The sequence below is a fragment of the Phaethon aethereus genome (assembly GCF_964289735.1).
Source record: "Phaethon aethereus genome assembly, chromosome: 9".
Taxonomy (NCBI): Eukaryota; Metazoa; Chordata; class Aves; order Phaethontiformes; family Phaethontidae; genus Phaethon; species Phaethon aethereus.
Window position 1 is genome coordinate 11,594,487 of NC_138585.1, and position 16,042 is coordinate 11,610,528.

A 16,042-nucleotide genomic window follows, 5' to 3' on the forward strand; every position below is an offset into this window, starting at 1 on the left:
GCCTGCCAGAGGCTTCTGCGTACAAGAAGCCCTGAGAACAGGAGAGCTGCGGTCAGACCAGGCCTATATTTAGCCTGACTGCCTTGGATAGTAGCTAAAGTAAAGCCACGTACATGATATTTGCCCTAAATGTTGTTTCCCATCATTTGTAGTTCAGAAGCCTCTTAAAATAGTCTAAATTCAACTAAATTCTGTTTGCATTCCTATGACCCATTTCACTAACTCACTACAAAGCCTCAGTTAAGGTTGCTGTCTTCCCTGAAAGCACAGGCTTTACTTTACCAAAGATCTACGAAACGTACCCTGATTCTATCAGAAACAATTGCACTGAATGCTCTCGATATTTTACCTCATCCACCATATGAAGCAGCCACAAGAGGCCACGGGAAGAGAGAGGAACCAAATTATGGGAGGACAGGCAAAGCAAAGGAGGAGTCCATTAAGCTCCTGAGTTAAATGCCACAAAAAAAATATTGTTGAATAGCTATTTACCACAAATTCCGATGCTAATTTATTGTAGTAGTTTTCCATACTAAAGCAATAGTCTAAAAATCCCCAATTTTCCCTTCCTGTAGGATCCCACCATCCAGGACAGTGAAAAGCATGTAGCAGCCAGGAGCACCCTATGGACTCCTGAAATCTCATGACCTTTTCTCTCAGTTGTATATTTGGGAAATAGCTGTTGAGATGGGATAACCACGGTATTTTTAAGTATCTCCACAGCATCAGCCTGCCTTGGTTTTCAGTATGTGAGAGTACATTGTGTTTAAGCTTACCTTTACAAAGGGAAACCTCCTCTTTCCACCCCTTCCAGTTCTCAGACAACAGAGTGGGGTGGTTGCTGTCTCACAGCATTTTCCCTCAGGCTTATCTACCTCTGTCTTTAATGGACTCTTGGCGATAGCCACAGCCTTGAAAAAGGGGTGGAGGGACAGACAGGACCGAAAAACCCCCGAATTACCAATCCCCCCCACACACACACACTTGTTGCTTTACCCCAACATGCTGCTTAGTGCTTGGACTGGGCAGTTTCCTTCTTAACTACAGGAAGAAGTCACAGGAGTTAGGAATTCCCCCCTCTTTTTAGGGGGGGAAGAGGGTGGGGGCAGCGCACACTTTCATCTCTCCTATTACTCTTTTTAGGGGTTTTTGTTGTTGTTTGGGGTTTTTTTTTTCCCCCTCTTTGAACCAGGTTTGCACAAAGTTGCTGCCAAACTAGATTTGGAGCTGTCAGGAACTTTAATCTAGTGCCTTGAAAATACTGGATGTATCTTCACTCTCCCCCTCCCTCCCCACTTAGTTCTGTTTATGGTTCAAGATTCCATGACTCCAAGATGCACACAGCAAAGGAAGAGAGACCCAAGACGTGTTGCCCCTCACCCCCAAAGCCCCTTGATGTCTGATCAATATATGCACACTTCAGTACCGGGACACAGGGATGCCATATTCTTCTAAAGGCATCTCCCACCCCAGTCCACTGAAGCAGTTAGGCCTTGAGCTGTTCACTGTTAGGAACAGGCAATAAAGCTACAAAATCTGTTTCCTCTCTGCTGCATAAACATGCATTAATGTTCTGTTAAACACGTGACTGTGCAGCTCATGGGGTTGTGCTGAGGGCACCGGGGTGGGTGACAACTGCTACTCTCGGGGCAACTGACTACACTCATCTGAGAAAAAGCTATTAGAGACACACTAAAGATACAGCAAGCTGGGAGCAGGCAGCTCTGAAATTCCTGCAAGATCACAGAAAGAGATCACATGGCATAGAGGTTTTCCAGTTCAAGCTATCAAGAGACTAGGGAAGTAAAGTAGGAGGAAGAGACATGAAAAGCCCTGAAAAAGCTCAACTACCAGCAAGACTTCCCTGCCCTTTCCGAAGTTTTTATTGTAATCCATCTCAAAGCTTTTTGTTTTTCCACACACTGCCAGCAGCTTTGGCAATAGGAGAGCATTCTGACTTGGCGGAGGCACATTCACATTGAGAACAAGGCATTAGTCCTGACATCAGGTTAGACTTCCAGTTCTGGTTCAAAAGCCCTCTGCAGAGGTTCCAGCTTCTCAGCTGATGGCAACCAGTGTTACTCATTTGAGGACAGGTTGCTGAAGACAAGTGGGCCAGAAACTCTGCAGATGGCAGACCTACCTCCAGCAGTGGCCAGAAAAGAGGTCTCAAGTGATGCAGGCACTTGGAATTTCATCAGTCCCTGCCCTCAGGCACCCACCTTCTCAGCAGGAGAGCTCAGTAAGGGAAAGGAGACAGAGGGGAGAAAACCAAAAAACAAACCACACCACATCAAACCAAACACACCACAAACATATGGCTGAGGGGAAAGAAGAAAGAATCTAGGCAATTAAATTATGCAAGCAGTCTGCATATGAAAACTTCATTATCTGGCCATGTCTGGCAATGGTCATGGGGATTTTGCACATACTTGGAATTAATTCTTGTACACCTTCGTATAAAATATGAGGTAAAGAAGCACAACTTACTAACTCATGTCAAATGTGATACTACTTAAAATGTTCCCTACACAGAAGATTTCAATCTAAAGCAAACATCTTAAAAAAAAAAAATCACTGCACAGGTTCAGCAGCAGCTATCAGTGCTTGGATGGCACTTCTTTCCATATTTTTTTTGCTGCCCTTGTTCATTTAGGACATGAAACTCATCCAAAATAGTAACTGATGGCTGGTGTTCTCTAAAACCAGTTGAACTTACCATGTTAAAAAAAGCCTTTATCTTCAAAAATAAGACTTATTGTACCCTTTATTATACCTTATAAAGATATACAAAACAGTTCAGTACTAAGATGACTACAAGTTCTCCTGAGGGCTACATGGTCCTCAGCAAACATCTGCGCACACCTACGATTGATTTTAGTGAGTTTTTTCCTTTAATCCAAAGTCCTGAAAAGGAGGAACCCCCAAGATCTTGCCCCACCCCTCCACTTGCTCTCAACTCTTCTTAGATACTACAGTTGTTTGTAGGAAAGTATTGCGGTCATGCCAACTGTGACTCTTCAATTTATTCTTATGATTTACTATCTTTACCTTTTAAGCCAGACTGCTCTTCTAATACACTAAAAGCTGCCTGCCCTTGGTGGGAAAAAAAAGTGTCACCCAAAAGGGTTTCATTCACTTTTCAGGCCAACTACATCCTTGGTCTGTGCTGAAAATGACAGCACAAAAAAACTCAATTGTCATCACAGGTACTTGGGTTTTTTTCCTTCCTTTTTAAACAGTCAACAACAACTTATTTTCCCACTGAAACAGAGTTATACAATGGCTATATATCAAATTTGAAAACTCCTCAAAATTTCAAAGTCAATGAAAGCCAGATTCTAGAGGGAGACAACATGGGTAAAAAAATATCAATACACATGATATTTTAATACAAAATATTAGCTTTTTTCTTTTTTTTTTACACAAGTCAGTTTTTTTAAAATATAGAACCTTAAAAAATGAACAAATTGCTATCCACACACTATAAACACTTTTTTGTGCTCAGTTTGATCAAGTTATCAGAACAATTTAACACCAGTCCATAGTTTAAACACTGCCTTGAAGTTTTATGAAAACTATGCCGCACTGTGCACTACCATTATTGTATGTACAGTGTGAAGCGCCTTCTTTCAGTTTTCATACGGTAGTAGAAACTGTTCAGTTATCAGGTTCTTTGTGCAAGGATTTCACATTCTACTCATACTCATGACAGATTTGCATTACATTTCAGTGGCAGTGGAATGAGCAACCACATGTAATTCTGTGAATGTTCACTGGAAGAATGTCCATTACATGTACTGAAATACATATTCTGGAAGTACAAGTTCTTCAGCTAGATAAAAGAAAACTTGTTATTGTTAGTTTAGGGGAAATACTAGCCTGATTAGCCAGAATTTAACAATTTCTAAGCACTGAAATGAATTTTGATTTCTCAAAGTTGAATAAAAGTAACTATCACTTTTTCATAGAGATGAACTATATAGCAGGTACATCTCAGGATTATTTGTAATCGCCCGGTTTTTGAACCCATAGAAAGAAAAAAATTTCCCTCTAACTTGGAGTTCTTAAAAGGTCTTGTTTTAGTGGTAAATCATCCACAAGTTGCAGGCTGTTAGCCAAGTAGATTTTAGGATGATTTACTTGCATTACAGTAATTTACACAATTGAACTTTATGCATACAGTACAAAACTATGAACAAAAAGGTGAAGCAAACTTTTTTATTTATATTCAGGTAAAAACATTAACCTGATGAAGTAAATTATTGCAGATTTGAGAAATCAGCACATAAAACAGTTGGACAGAGCATTGCTTACAGGTGCTTTATCTGTGTCAAAAGACAAAGGCTGAACTGTTTGTTCCAAGCTAGCGCTGGGAAGGTGGGGAATAAACAGAAAAAAAAAAAACTACAAAAGTAACCAGGAACTTGGATCAAGAACAAGAAAACTGTTTACTCAAACAGGGAATGAAACAACTAATCATTTGTCTTTTAAAAAAAACTTTACATCAATTCGAAATGCTCTGGCCTTACCACAATACACACTGGCCAGCCCAAGCTGTTGGACTTCAACTACTTGAAAGAAATAATTCTTCCTAGCCTCTAGTAAGAGGCTTTTGCTGCCTGAATCACTGTGTAAACAGCTCTAGAGCGTCGACTGGTAAAGGCTGTCGCCGTTATATCCTACCACTACAGTAAAACTATGCTATAAGAAAGGTTCTACCTAGTTACAAAGGCTGAATTATATTGACAATATATATTTGATTTCAGTAAAATTTAAATTATTGTAATCAAAGAAAGAGGCATGGAGCAGTTAAATGCCCATGCTAACCAAAACATAACAATTGTTGAATGTTGCACACAAAAAGAACCAAGTGAATTGCACATCAGACAATACATGAGGATGGGTAAAATTAGAGGCAGGTGAGGGTACACAGAACTAGTCTACTAAACTAGATTCATCAAATACATGGTGTATTTTAATTTCTGTACTTATGTACAAAAGTTGTCTTTGGAGGAAAAACTTCAGACTTAGCTAGATGGATACACACAGCCCAGTATTAAACTGCACAGCGACATTTATTGTTCCAGCCTGGAAAAACATCCCTTTTTAAATTTCACACAGCAAAGCAAGTTAAAAACTTCACTCATCAAATAAATGATAATTTAAACAAGAACTTGCTAAAGAAACCTTGTCACAACAACTTTTAGGGCCTGATCACTTTCAGTCCATGGGGGCCTTTAATGAATACCAACCAAGTGTCTTTGTTTATAATCTGCAAGCCGTTTTTCTACAACAAGAAGGCGTAACACGTTTCCTTGACTCAGGTGATATATTTAGAAAAAGAATCATGAGTTTCTCTTTTGCTGTAACAGGCAGACATTGCATTTTTCATTGTGATCAGGAAAGATGGAATGACTGCTGCCCTTCTCTTGCAGCTATCAAAAGTTTTTCACGCATTATCTCAATAGTTGAATAGTCCGGCAATTTGAGATAGTTCACACAAGTCATTACTGAAGGCAAGAAATCATCTGGATTCTCTGTAGACTCAAATGTCTTGCGTACAATTGTCAGTGGAGGATTCAAACTTCGAAAGCCTATTAATGAGAAAAGACATTTAGAATAAGGTTGTTCCTCTTTAAAACCCACATTTAACACTGTGGACATCTAACAGTGACAGAAGCATGCATCTCATAACTGACTTAATCTCTGGTTTTAAAAGTTTAGAGTATGCTTTATAAGGCCACATAGCAAGCTAAAAAAATACCTAAACCTCCTTTCTGTAGATTAGTTTTCCAAGATAAAACTTTAAAAAAAGGAAATAAGCTAGATGCATCTACTTTTGTGTTCTGTATGTGTAAAAAAAACCTTATTCCAATCACAATATTTTTAAAAGTTTGTTGGTTTCATACACATTTTCTAATATTCTCAGAAATTATTTATGACTGTTGTACCTGATTTTTTTACTCCAAAACTTACGGTTTTATGCTCTTAACCCTCAATCTTGTCTGCACCATCTCTCCCCAAAAGAGCTCTAACAGTTTTTTTAAAAAAAGAATCAACTCTCTCTTATAATGTCAATTCTTTAACTAGAAGAAAAAACCCAAACCCCAAAGAACGTAAGTAATGGAACAGATGCATAAATTCTGTTTTTACTTGCAAAGTGTTCAGCTGAAAATATGGTAAAATGCGTATTCTATAATGGTCCCTAGCAAAGACAGCAAATTCCTCAGTTTTCCTCACTGCCTCTCATCTAAATTCTGAAATTCAAAAGGGGGAGAAATTAAAGTTTATCACTGTGCTAGTATTGTCTCCTTTCTAGAAAAAAAAAGTATTATTGTTTCCAGGTCGCAATGCATCATTTTGTTGTTGTCGTAACTTAATGCACCTCTAGCCAAGGAATACAGTATTAAAGGTTTTCAGTTTTGTTTAAATTTTGAACTATTTTTGCTCTCCAGTAGGTTATCTGATAACATAAGTTACACCTGAGAGTCAACTGAATGAATTGTCATGAGATTAACACAAAGTTTGAGAATTCTACCTGAAGTCCACCCAGACACTTCTGAAACTCGAGATGTCAAACAAGTATGAACCTCTAAAATACACAGATAAGTAATTTTTTCCTATACTGAAATAATCCACTTATTCTGAAATGCATTAATAAATGCTGATTGCATACATAGTAATATCTAATAAACAAAACCTACCTCCTACAGGCAGTCTGGGGCTACCCGTCACAAACTGAAGAAACAGTCTTTGCTGCTCACTATCAAAGCTACTGAGAATTTCAAAGAGATACTTCACTGCTCGACTAAGGAGGGAAAAAAAAGCAAGCTATTATTTTGTTTATAGTTAAAGTAATTGCATCAGGTTCATATTCAGTGCAGTATGAATATTTTCAAATACTTTTCATATAATTCTTTTAGCTTGAATAACAGTATATCAAGATTATTTAAATACATATTTTCTAGCGCTAATATTTATTCATTAACAAGACCAACACCATATTACCTGTCATGTGTATAACCGTGATCTGGCCTGCAACATTCCATTAAAGTCTTTGCATCCCAAGTGTCTGTTTTACTGCCGCACAAGAGCTGCTCCAACTATAAAATTAAAAAAAAAAAGGAGGAAATTTTCCCCCTTTAGAACCAGAAGTAGAATGAGTACTGTCTGTTCTGGCTACTATTACAGCATCCTACTTTCTGGAATGCCTTGCTGCAAAACAACCTCAGTCACTCCAAGCAATCCTCCCAAAGTCTTTGAATGCAATGGCTTCATCCCAGCAACAGCCTCATTTGCTGAATCTGCCTTTGCTGACAATCCACTACCACATGAGATGCTGAACGTATCTCTTAGAACGTAAGACAGTCCTAATAAGCAAATTACACCAGAGAACCAAAAATGCCTAAAAATTGTGAGATTTCCAAAAAGTTAAAAGAAATCTAGGGGAATGGGAAGAAGTGTTTACACCTCCATTTAGAACTCTAAGCTCTTCTTTGAAAGAAAAAAAAAAATCATTAGACAGAGATAGATGTGTCAGATAGAAGTTTTACACTTAAATTATCTTGCCTATTCTTTCTATGCACTTGGGCAAGCAGAGATGACGGGCTACAGCCAAAACATGAAAAGCTTCCACAGACATCCTTCTAGGATACATGAGGAGTTGTAAAGCCCTGATCTCAATAAAAACAGAGGTTTGACACACCTAGCTGTTCCGTTTATGAACAAGAGAATTTTACAAGTTCTTTTATAGTAGTTTAGGAATGGTTTGTAAAAAGGTTCAAATGGCTGGATAGCTATCAGCAACAGAACATGGAGATCACACATCTCATCACAATCGATCCTATTAACGAAAGGATATCTTATATCTCACACTTCTCCTATGGCTTAATTTTGATCAACCGTATTAGTAGATTAGCAATAGACTAGTGTCTGGCTTCCAAGCAGAAGCAAGCATCAAACCATGCCAAACAACAAGACAGAAGAACAGCATCGCATATACTACAAAACTGTGAAGTTTGCATAAAACACTGGAGAAACTAGAATAATCTGCCTTTTTTACTAGCCTTAAATTTGTTGCAGAAAAAAAGGTGGTGGTATTCTTTGAAAGTAGTACCAAGAGTGGCATGTAGAACAATCACTATGAGCAGTCACAGATCTCAGCTTTAAGAGACTGTTCTATTGCAAAGCACCAAGAACAACACAAAGGCTTCGCTAACATACTGCTTCAGAGCATGCTTAGTATTTCTTCATGAAGCCAAAGGTGTAAGTTTATGAACGTAAACAAACCCTTCAAAGTAGTCTTCAAATAAACTCCCTAAAGGCAGAGTAATAAAACATTCTCTCTTCTAGTCCAGACAACCATAATTGTGTCTCAATGCAATCTACTTGAGTGCAAGAATTTTACAAGGAAATTGAGATGGTGGGTGGTGAGAACAAGGCAAGACCAACTATCCTTATTTTTTACCCCTTCATCTGAATCTCCTCTTACTGTTTAAAGCTTTGTTAAAGAGCTTACTATCTTTTTTTATAGATCATCCAGGTAGCATCCACAGCTATAGCTATTAAGAGGTACTGCAATACAAGGACTTAAATATCCATACCAATACAGAACCTGCATATATAAATTTAAGCACTTCTCAAAGCTGGATACACTCAGTTTTAAAGAAAACTGAGCTGTTCCTAGTAAAAGCATCAAATAAATGACCACGTAACAGAAATCTAACATTTAAGTATGCAATTTAAAGGACACCATGTTTTACTAGTATGCATCAGAAATGTAATGTAATCAGACTGTCACAACTGCACTGCATCCAGTGCACACCTAGGTTCAGACTGTCCATATATGTAGATACAAGATTACGAAAGCATCAGTAAGAACAGGTTTACTAACCTCCTCAGGATAGAAGTACTGAAGATGACTGAGGGGAAAGACTGATTCAAATCCATCTCTGAATGAGTCAAACTGTCTGGCAACACCTTCATTTAGTGCCCAGAATATAACCAACTGCAGGGAAGGCAAAAAAGCAAAAAGTCATTTCAAAGGAAGCGTGGAATATTCACTAAAAAAAGATTACAGCTGCAGAAGAAAAAACCTCTACAGAAGCCTGCCACTATGACTGTGGTAGAGTTTGAACTTTGATTCATGGAGCTGCTCTACAGCATTGCCTCATTCTACCTTAATTCATAAGCTTATACTGCAGCATGTGTGCAAATGCAGTGCTGCTGCAATGCAACAGACAGAATTTGTTGGTTGTTTTTTTTTCTTTACAACTTTCAAGTGTGATCTGTCATTACAAATTAGCAAAAGTCACTTGGAGTTCAAACAATCCCGTATTTAGAACGCCCTAAGCATGCAACTCATGCAGAGTTTGAACAACTTATTTGCCTTTACTTTCAATAAAACAAGATTAATGCACGGAATTCAGAATAGCTGGTTCTACTGCTATTTAAAAAACTTTTTAAAACAAACCTCAACATGTATTAGATATTTTTAGAAGCCTAACCTAGATGTTCTCTCTGTACACTGATATCCATTATAAAATTCAGCAACTGAAACAGAAATCCTTCAGACATCATTGGCAGTATTATACTAGTTTCCCCAAGGAAAACATACGGGTCCCTTTTCTAATATATAGTTACGAAGAGTAACTTTAGAGTTTTTGTTATATTAAGTAGCTTAACATTCTAAGAATACATGGCGGGGCGGGGGGGGGGGGAAGAAATAACTTCATTTCATGTTACTGGGATTTGGGAAGAATCATAAGGCAAAAGACAGTAAAACAGCAGTCTAGGCGTGTGTGTGTGTCTTTTGGTTTTGTATCTGCAGTTACCCCCTCAGGATTAAATTCACCTTCCAAAGTGGACAGCACATACTGAAACAATAATCACTGGGCAGGAGGGAAGGGGACATGACACAAACAAGACCAAATTTCTTTTATATCTCCTGCAGCCAGTATTTCTCCACTAAATCAAAAAATACTATACATGGCAGATTGAATTCAGATTCTTCTGTCAGTTAGTGCTACTGGTGATTACACTTGCCTTGGTACCCTTAACTCTAGCAGGAAATGAAGGATGGTTGCAAAAGATGTGTTGTTAACACACAGCTACTAGTTTTTAAATGTGTTAAAAGCTCTGACCTGGAATGCTGAGAAAAGCTTTGAAAGACATCTATGGATGCATCTGAATATGATTAAAAACCTCATTGATACTGCTGGACTCCTGAAGCAAGCATTTAACCCTGTCCCAATAATTGAAGAGTTACTTGTTCCAGAAAGTTCCCAGATACGAAAGCCTATTAGGATCTGTTGATAAGCATTCCTACAAAAGAGTTAGGCATTGAATTTCAGGTAAGATAGATACCCCTACTTTCACACATCAGGTTGTAATACTGAAGAGCAAGCTGGGAAGCACCAGCACAGAAGGCTGTTCTATTGCATTCTGTAACACAGAATATTCTACGGCTATTTTAACAGCAGAGTTACTGCCTTAGAATTGTGATTTCTTTTTATGACCAGGAGTGTGTGGCAAAATTAAGCTGCACTGTATTCTTGTGGATTCAAGGAGATCAAATTGTTAGGCAAAAAACCTGCACTCTGGAAACTTTTTGTCCACAAATTTAGAACAGGCAAGTTGACCTCTTTCTTTATAGTACAGGGGAGAAGGGTGGGGGGAGAGAATAAAGTCTTTCGCTACTGGTAGCTAAAATAGTTCTACTTTCTGATAAAGGCAGCTCCTGTGGGAACCATCCCTGAGGAAAAAAAAGGGAGGTGGAGGGTGGAATGACATGACTGCAGGAAAGGCACGAAGAGTAGCAGTAGGATATTCTAGCTGTATAAGCTACTTTTAATGGTAATCTACACACAAGATTTTAATGAAAATGACATTTTCAAGAGCAGCGCAGTTGACCTACAGGAAGCTGTACAAGCTAGCTGATAAATTAAATATACCGTTTCTAAATTGCAATTCATCATCCTTGTGATACAGAGGACACTAATTTTCTCTCTGAAATCTTTTCCATTTCCTTGGCATCAAGTCTGTAACGCCTATCACCAGGATCTAGTTTAAAGACTCCTCTGTAAGGCAGGAATATAAAGACAAGGATAGAAAAACCACATGGGTGTCCCTTAAAGAAAACAGTCCCAAAAGTTGTTTGGAAAGAAGCAGAAAGCAAGCTTTCTGCAGTGGTCTGCTTCTCCTTTACCATGCTAGAGGCCTTCAAAAAGACAACTACAGGACATCCGAGATGTCTGCAAGGCACTCTCAGCATATCAGATATGTGATATGCGTTACCTAGAAGAAAAAAAACCTGACCACAAACTGTATGAAAATCAGACTTGAATGCAACCTTGCTCAGCTTTCCTTAGTAAACAGAGGCTGCAAATGCTATTTCTAACAAACTATGGCTGTTGACAGTTCTCATCTGTGAGTCTGCAAAGAGCTTTATATCCAAATACGTTTAATTTTCTAAGTGATTCTTGACTAGCAGAAGTTGCTTTCAACAAATAAAGATATGAGAACTTGATGTGGGCTTAACAGCTTGAATCTGGAAGATATACAGCAACTGCTCAATATTCACTTGTAAGGATTATGGAATAACTTTGCAAAGTTCTCAGTTGATATCCAGGAGCTTATAGGCCCATTACTGAATCATTTCTACCAAAACACCAGATATGTTTATCAGTGCTTGAAAATCTTAACAGTCGTCAGAATGAAATTGGCAGCAGACTAACCTGACAGAAAATGCATTATTTAGGAAATGGAATAATGGCTTTTTCATGATGCAATCATTCATACCTCCATCCCACTCATGACTTCATGTGAGAATACTGCATTCTTCCTTCCCTTCGTCTGCTCTTTTCCAGGCTGTTTTTAACCTAGTCCCTTTAATACTTTCTTATGCAGAAACTGTTTCCTACCTTTGTTCATCAGTATCACCCTTTTGTTTGTCTAGGTTTTATGTCCCTTCTGACATAGCAGTAAATCAATATGCAGGTGTACGGTCAACAATAATAATATTGCACTGTTTCATTCTGTGTTCCTTACCCATTTTTTAATGGTTTGGGGTTTTTTGTTTGTTTTTGTGGTTTGGGGGGTTTTAACTCGCAACTGAGCTGATGTTTTCTTAAGTCTCACTCCAAAAAATTTCGCTATTGTTATAGCAGTTCAAAGCCCAGTAAATTATGTGTGCTAAATCACTATTGCTAACAAATTCATTAGCATACCCAAACCTGGGAATGTGTTAAAAGATTCTGAAAGTCCACAGCTCAAGTTACTCCACGTACTACAACACTTTTTATCCAAAAAAACATTTCTGATGACTTCATTATATACAAAACAGATTTTTTCATACTATAAATTTTCAAATGAGGTGTGTTGACTAGGATTCAAACATTTTTTCTGTAGTAATAGACTAGTACAGAAGCAATCAGTAAGAAAACTATTGCTGTGCCCAGTTTGCAAGAATAAACTGAAATACATATGGAAACTAACTACTTGGGAACAAGGTGAGGAAGAATAAAAGAAAGTTTTAGTCCTAGCTTTACTTTTACGTACTCTGAGATACTCCTCTAAATTGTGGATGGTGACTGGTGTATCTTTTCCCCCTTTTTTCAGTTCTATATTAGGAAACCCAGGAAGTGTGAAGTCCAGCCCTAGATCTTCCACTGAGCAGCCATTCATAGTCAGAGCCTCCAACGCATACTGTAGACTTTCTTTGGTCTAAGAAATTGGAAGTGAAAACCAGTGAGAACAATTCGTTCACATTAACTTATCCAGAAGTTATGACTTCTAAAGCAGTTTAAGTAAAAATTTCTATAAGTATATTAATACTGTTATAGTGTTATAGTACTCCTTGCTTTCCTTCTGTATTTTTCATACATAACAGTAAACCAAGACAAACCAAATAAACTATCTTAACAGATAAACTTGAAAGATCATTACAATAGACTTTTCTATCTATTTTGAAATTACTTTTATTTCTTGCATATCATTTATTTAGAAAATACTATTGCAAGAGAAGGAGATGTGTAATATGCTAAGGCGCTTAGGCTATGTTTTTTCCTTAGAGTAGTTAATGGCATTCATATTTGGTATGCATACTGACATTTTTCAGCTTTCATCCACCAGGTTTCAGGTTTTTCAAACTCTTGTTGGGAAATTAAAAGCGGTGATCAAGGAGAGAGAGTGAGACAGTGAGGTGAAGAGGAACAAAGGCCCACAAGCTTGCAATAACTTCACTAGTAACAAAGCAGATGTATTAAGAGTATAAATTAGGTTATTACCAGCTACCATCTGTTAACATTGGAAGCTAGAAAGAGCATGCATGCCAAAGACTTTTTATCGCTACTCTGCAATAGTGAATGGTATAATGTTTAGCTAGAATGGATAACCTTGAAAAATTAAGACTCTTCTGTATCTATAAAAGAACCTGTATGCTCACCTATGAAGCCAGTTTACACAAGTTCTGCATACAGCTTTCAGTGGGGGAAGAAAAAACCCACAAAAGGCACTCCTAAGAAAGCCTGAAAATTTTACTAAACCAAATAATAAAAAAAAGAAGCCTTCTGAATGTTCAAAATCAAGACGAGATTTTTTTTTTTTCCTCTGATATTAAAGTTGGTTAGTCTTTTTGAAGTGAACCAAGAGGTAAGTTACCTTAGGCAAACATCTGGCAGTTTTAGCCATTTCTAGACTGTGTTTAATCACACAGAAGAATCCCATAATAAATATCTACTGTTAAGAGTCTACATTACAAAAAGACCATGTTACAATGACTAGCCAATGATTTAACAACGTTAAAACTACTCTTTTTATTAGAATGAAGTAATTATCACTATTACCATCAGTATTAAGCACTATCATACACTCAATTACAGCTACTTCATAAAATCCAAACGTGTGTGAAGATGCACTCTTCCATTCTTAGGATTACTTTCCCACCTGTGTTTTGTCCTGTTCAAGTCTTTTCTTTTGTCTTACAATATCTTCAAGATGATATATTGATTTGGCTACTACTGGATCAATACTGAACAAGTCATGTGATGTCAAGGAAGTTTCCTGTCGTAACATCCATTTATAAAAAGGAAGTCCAAGCGGAAGGTCCACCTGGAAATCAAAATTTTATTTAGTATTGAACTGTCTTCCAAAACAATTTTTTTTTGCTATTTTATCTCTTGACTAGATCTAGAATACTATTTACTAATTCATAGTTCTGGTGCACACCAAAACACCATGTCTGAGCCTTTTTCCCTGATAAATTTACAGTCAAGGAAAACGCAACTCACTGCCTAGTGCATATACAGTAGAGCATTCAGCAAGCTAGCAGCTGAAATAAGCCCAAAATGATCTTGAAATAAGATAGGAGAGGAATTGCAACACATAGTAGGCAATGACTCTTCCTTTTCTCACTATGGTCTCAAAAGCCACTGTAAAGATCTTCAACATACACTACCCTTTACCCCTCAAAAGCTCAGCTGCATCTCCCCCCATCCTGCCCAAACTGCTAGTGAAAATAATTCCATGCAACTCAAGGCTGTTTTTTCCCCAACAGAGTACTAGATTTTTCATTTAACCCTTCAGAACCACATCTTCCATTTTATTCTCACCAGTCTAAAATCCATGATGGCCTTGGCCATTAGTTTTCCCAGAAAGCGGAACTTCATTTTAACTTTTGCAATGTGGGCTGGCTTGGCTGTTCTACCAAAAGGAAGTGCAAAAAGGCCTTGAAGGTTATGGATGTACTTGGTACCTTCCTGGCTTCCTGTTGAGGAAGAAAGAAAAAAAAAGTCAATACATAAACTGCTAGTTTCATTCCAGACGCAAGTTTGAAAGCTGCTATCAGATAACCATAACCTTATAAAAGCTTCCTATAAAATTAAGAAGAAAAAAAACCAAAACAGCCACAAAGATAATCAGACACTACAGACACTAGGAGGCATATTATCTGGCAACAAAATGAGGTGCTATTTCAATCAAAGCCATTCATGTAATTAAAGTCAACTTAGAATCAATTCAATGTTAGATCAATATTGATAGTTTAGGTAGTAAAACATTTACCTTTTGGATTGGCTAAAGTCACTTCTTCTCCTCTCCAAAGGCCTAAGTCTGCTCTCTGTAGTTCCTGAGATACAAGTGCATAGAACTCTAGCGTGGGGCCTAGGCCTGTGCCAACCTTTAAGGGGACAGAGGATGGAGGGAGGTGGGGGGGAATGAGATAAGTAAATGAGTCCATTAGGTAAGTTTGAATATCAAAATCTTTACTTAGTCTGAGAAACATAATACATTATTGGCTTTAAAGAAGACTGCATTGCAAAAAGCATCTAGAGAACCTAACTCTGCCAATGTTTACAATATGACTGAGACAGCTTGGAAAGACAACAAATCAGAGGGAATAATAGTAGAATAAAAGTATTAACCACCTAATGATCATATTGTAGAAGAAACACACACAGCTGTTTGCTTAGAGTTAGGAAAAAAGCGCTCTGCAGAATAAGACCGATTATGAAACTTAGCAGAAAGAGTTTCTCCTAAGCAACTAAAAATCACAACCAAGTTGATTAGGGATAATTAATAGATAAAATTCTGTGGCACCAGCAATGGGAAGGACCAAGAGTCGAACCAAGTCGTTCTATGAAAGTTGTAGCTTTTTTGTATTAATCTTCAGTAAAAAGGGTTAAATTAGACTGCATTGATATTACTTACTTCATTCTCATACTGGATTTCCAACATGGCTCTTGAACTGCCTAGATCCTGCATCACAGATTCTGCCTGTTTCAACAGCTCATCTCTGTTCACAGTGCGCTACACATTAGAGAAGTTTTAAGTAGTGAAATTATGTCTTTAAGTCCCAGCTCCCAAGGCAGTTACAACAGGAAAAAAAGTTAGTTATGCAAGTTTTTCCACCCCATGCTAATAGTTCCACAGTTCAACAATTTGTAAGATTATACTTTGATAAAATAATTCTTGCTCCTATATGAAAACTGACTATAATTAAAGTGTTAGATACAAGATGAAAAACAAATGTCTTACATTTGCA

The 16,042-nt window shown here is 37.6% G+C and overlaps 1 protein-coding gene across 12 annotated transcripts in view; it reads right to left on the reverse strand.

Moving 5' to 3' along the window:
* Positions 1-5,400: 5,400 nt before the first annotated feature.
* Positions 5,401-16,042, reverse strand: part of TRIP12 (thyroid hormone receptor interactor 12) — a gene marked incomplete at both ends in the record, with an annotated part of 51,461 nt that continues 40,819 nt past the window's right edge. For all 12 annotated transcript variants that reach the window (XM_082003868.1, XM_082003867.1, XM_082003866.1 and 9 more), the window contains 9 exons: positions 5,401-5,597; positions 6,708-6,811; positions 7,012-7,106; positions 8,897-9,010; positions 12,562-12,726; positions 13,948-14,112; positions 14,613-14,767; positions 15,064-15,178; positions 15,709-15,807. In XM_082003868.1, coding sequence (XP_081859994.1) covers positions 5,401-5,597; positions 6,708-6,811; positions 7,012-7,106; positions 8,897-9,010; positions 12,562-12,726; positions 13,948-14,112; positions 14,613-14,767; positions 15,064-15,178; positions 15,709-15,807 — 1,209 coding nt within the window. The remainder of the gene's footprint in view (positions 5,598-6,707; positions 6,812-7,011; positions 7,107-8,896; positions 9,011-12,561; positions 12,727-13,947; positions 14,113-14,612; positions 14,768-15,063; positions 15,179-15,708; positions 15,808-16,042) is intronic.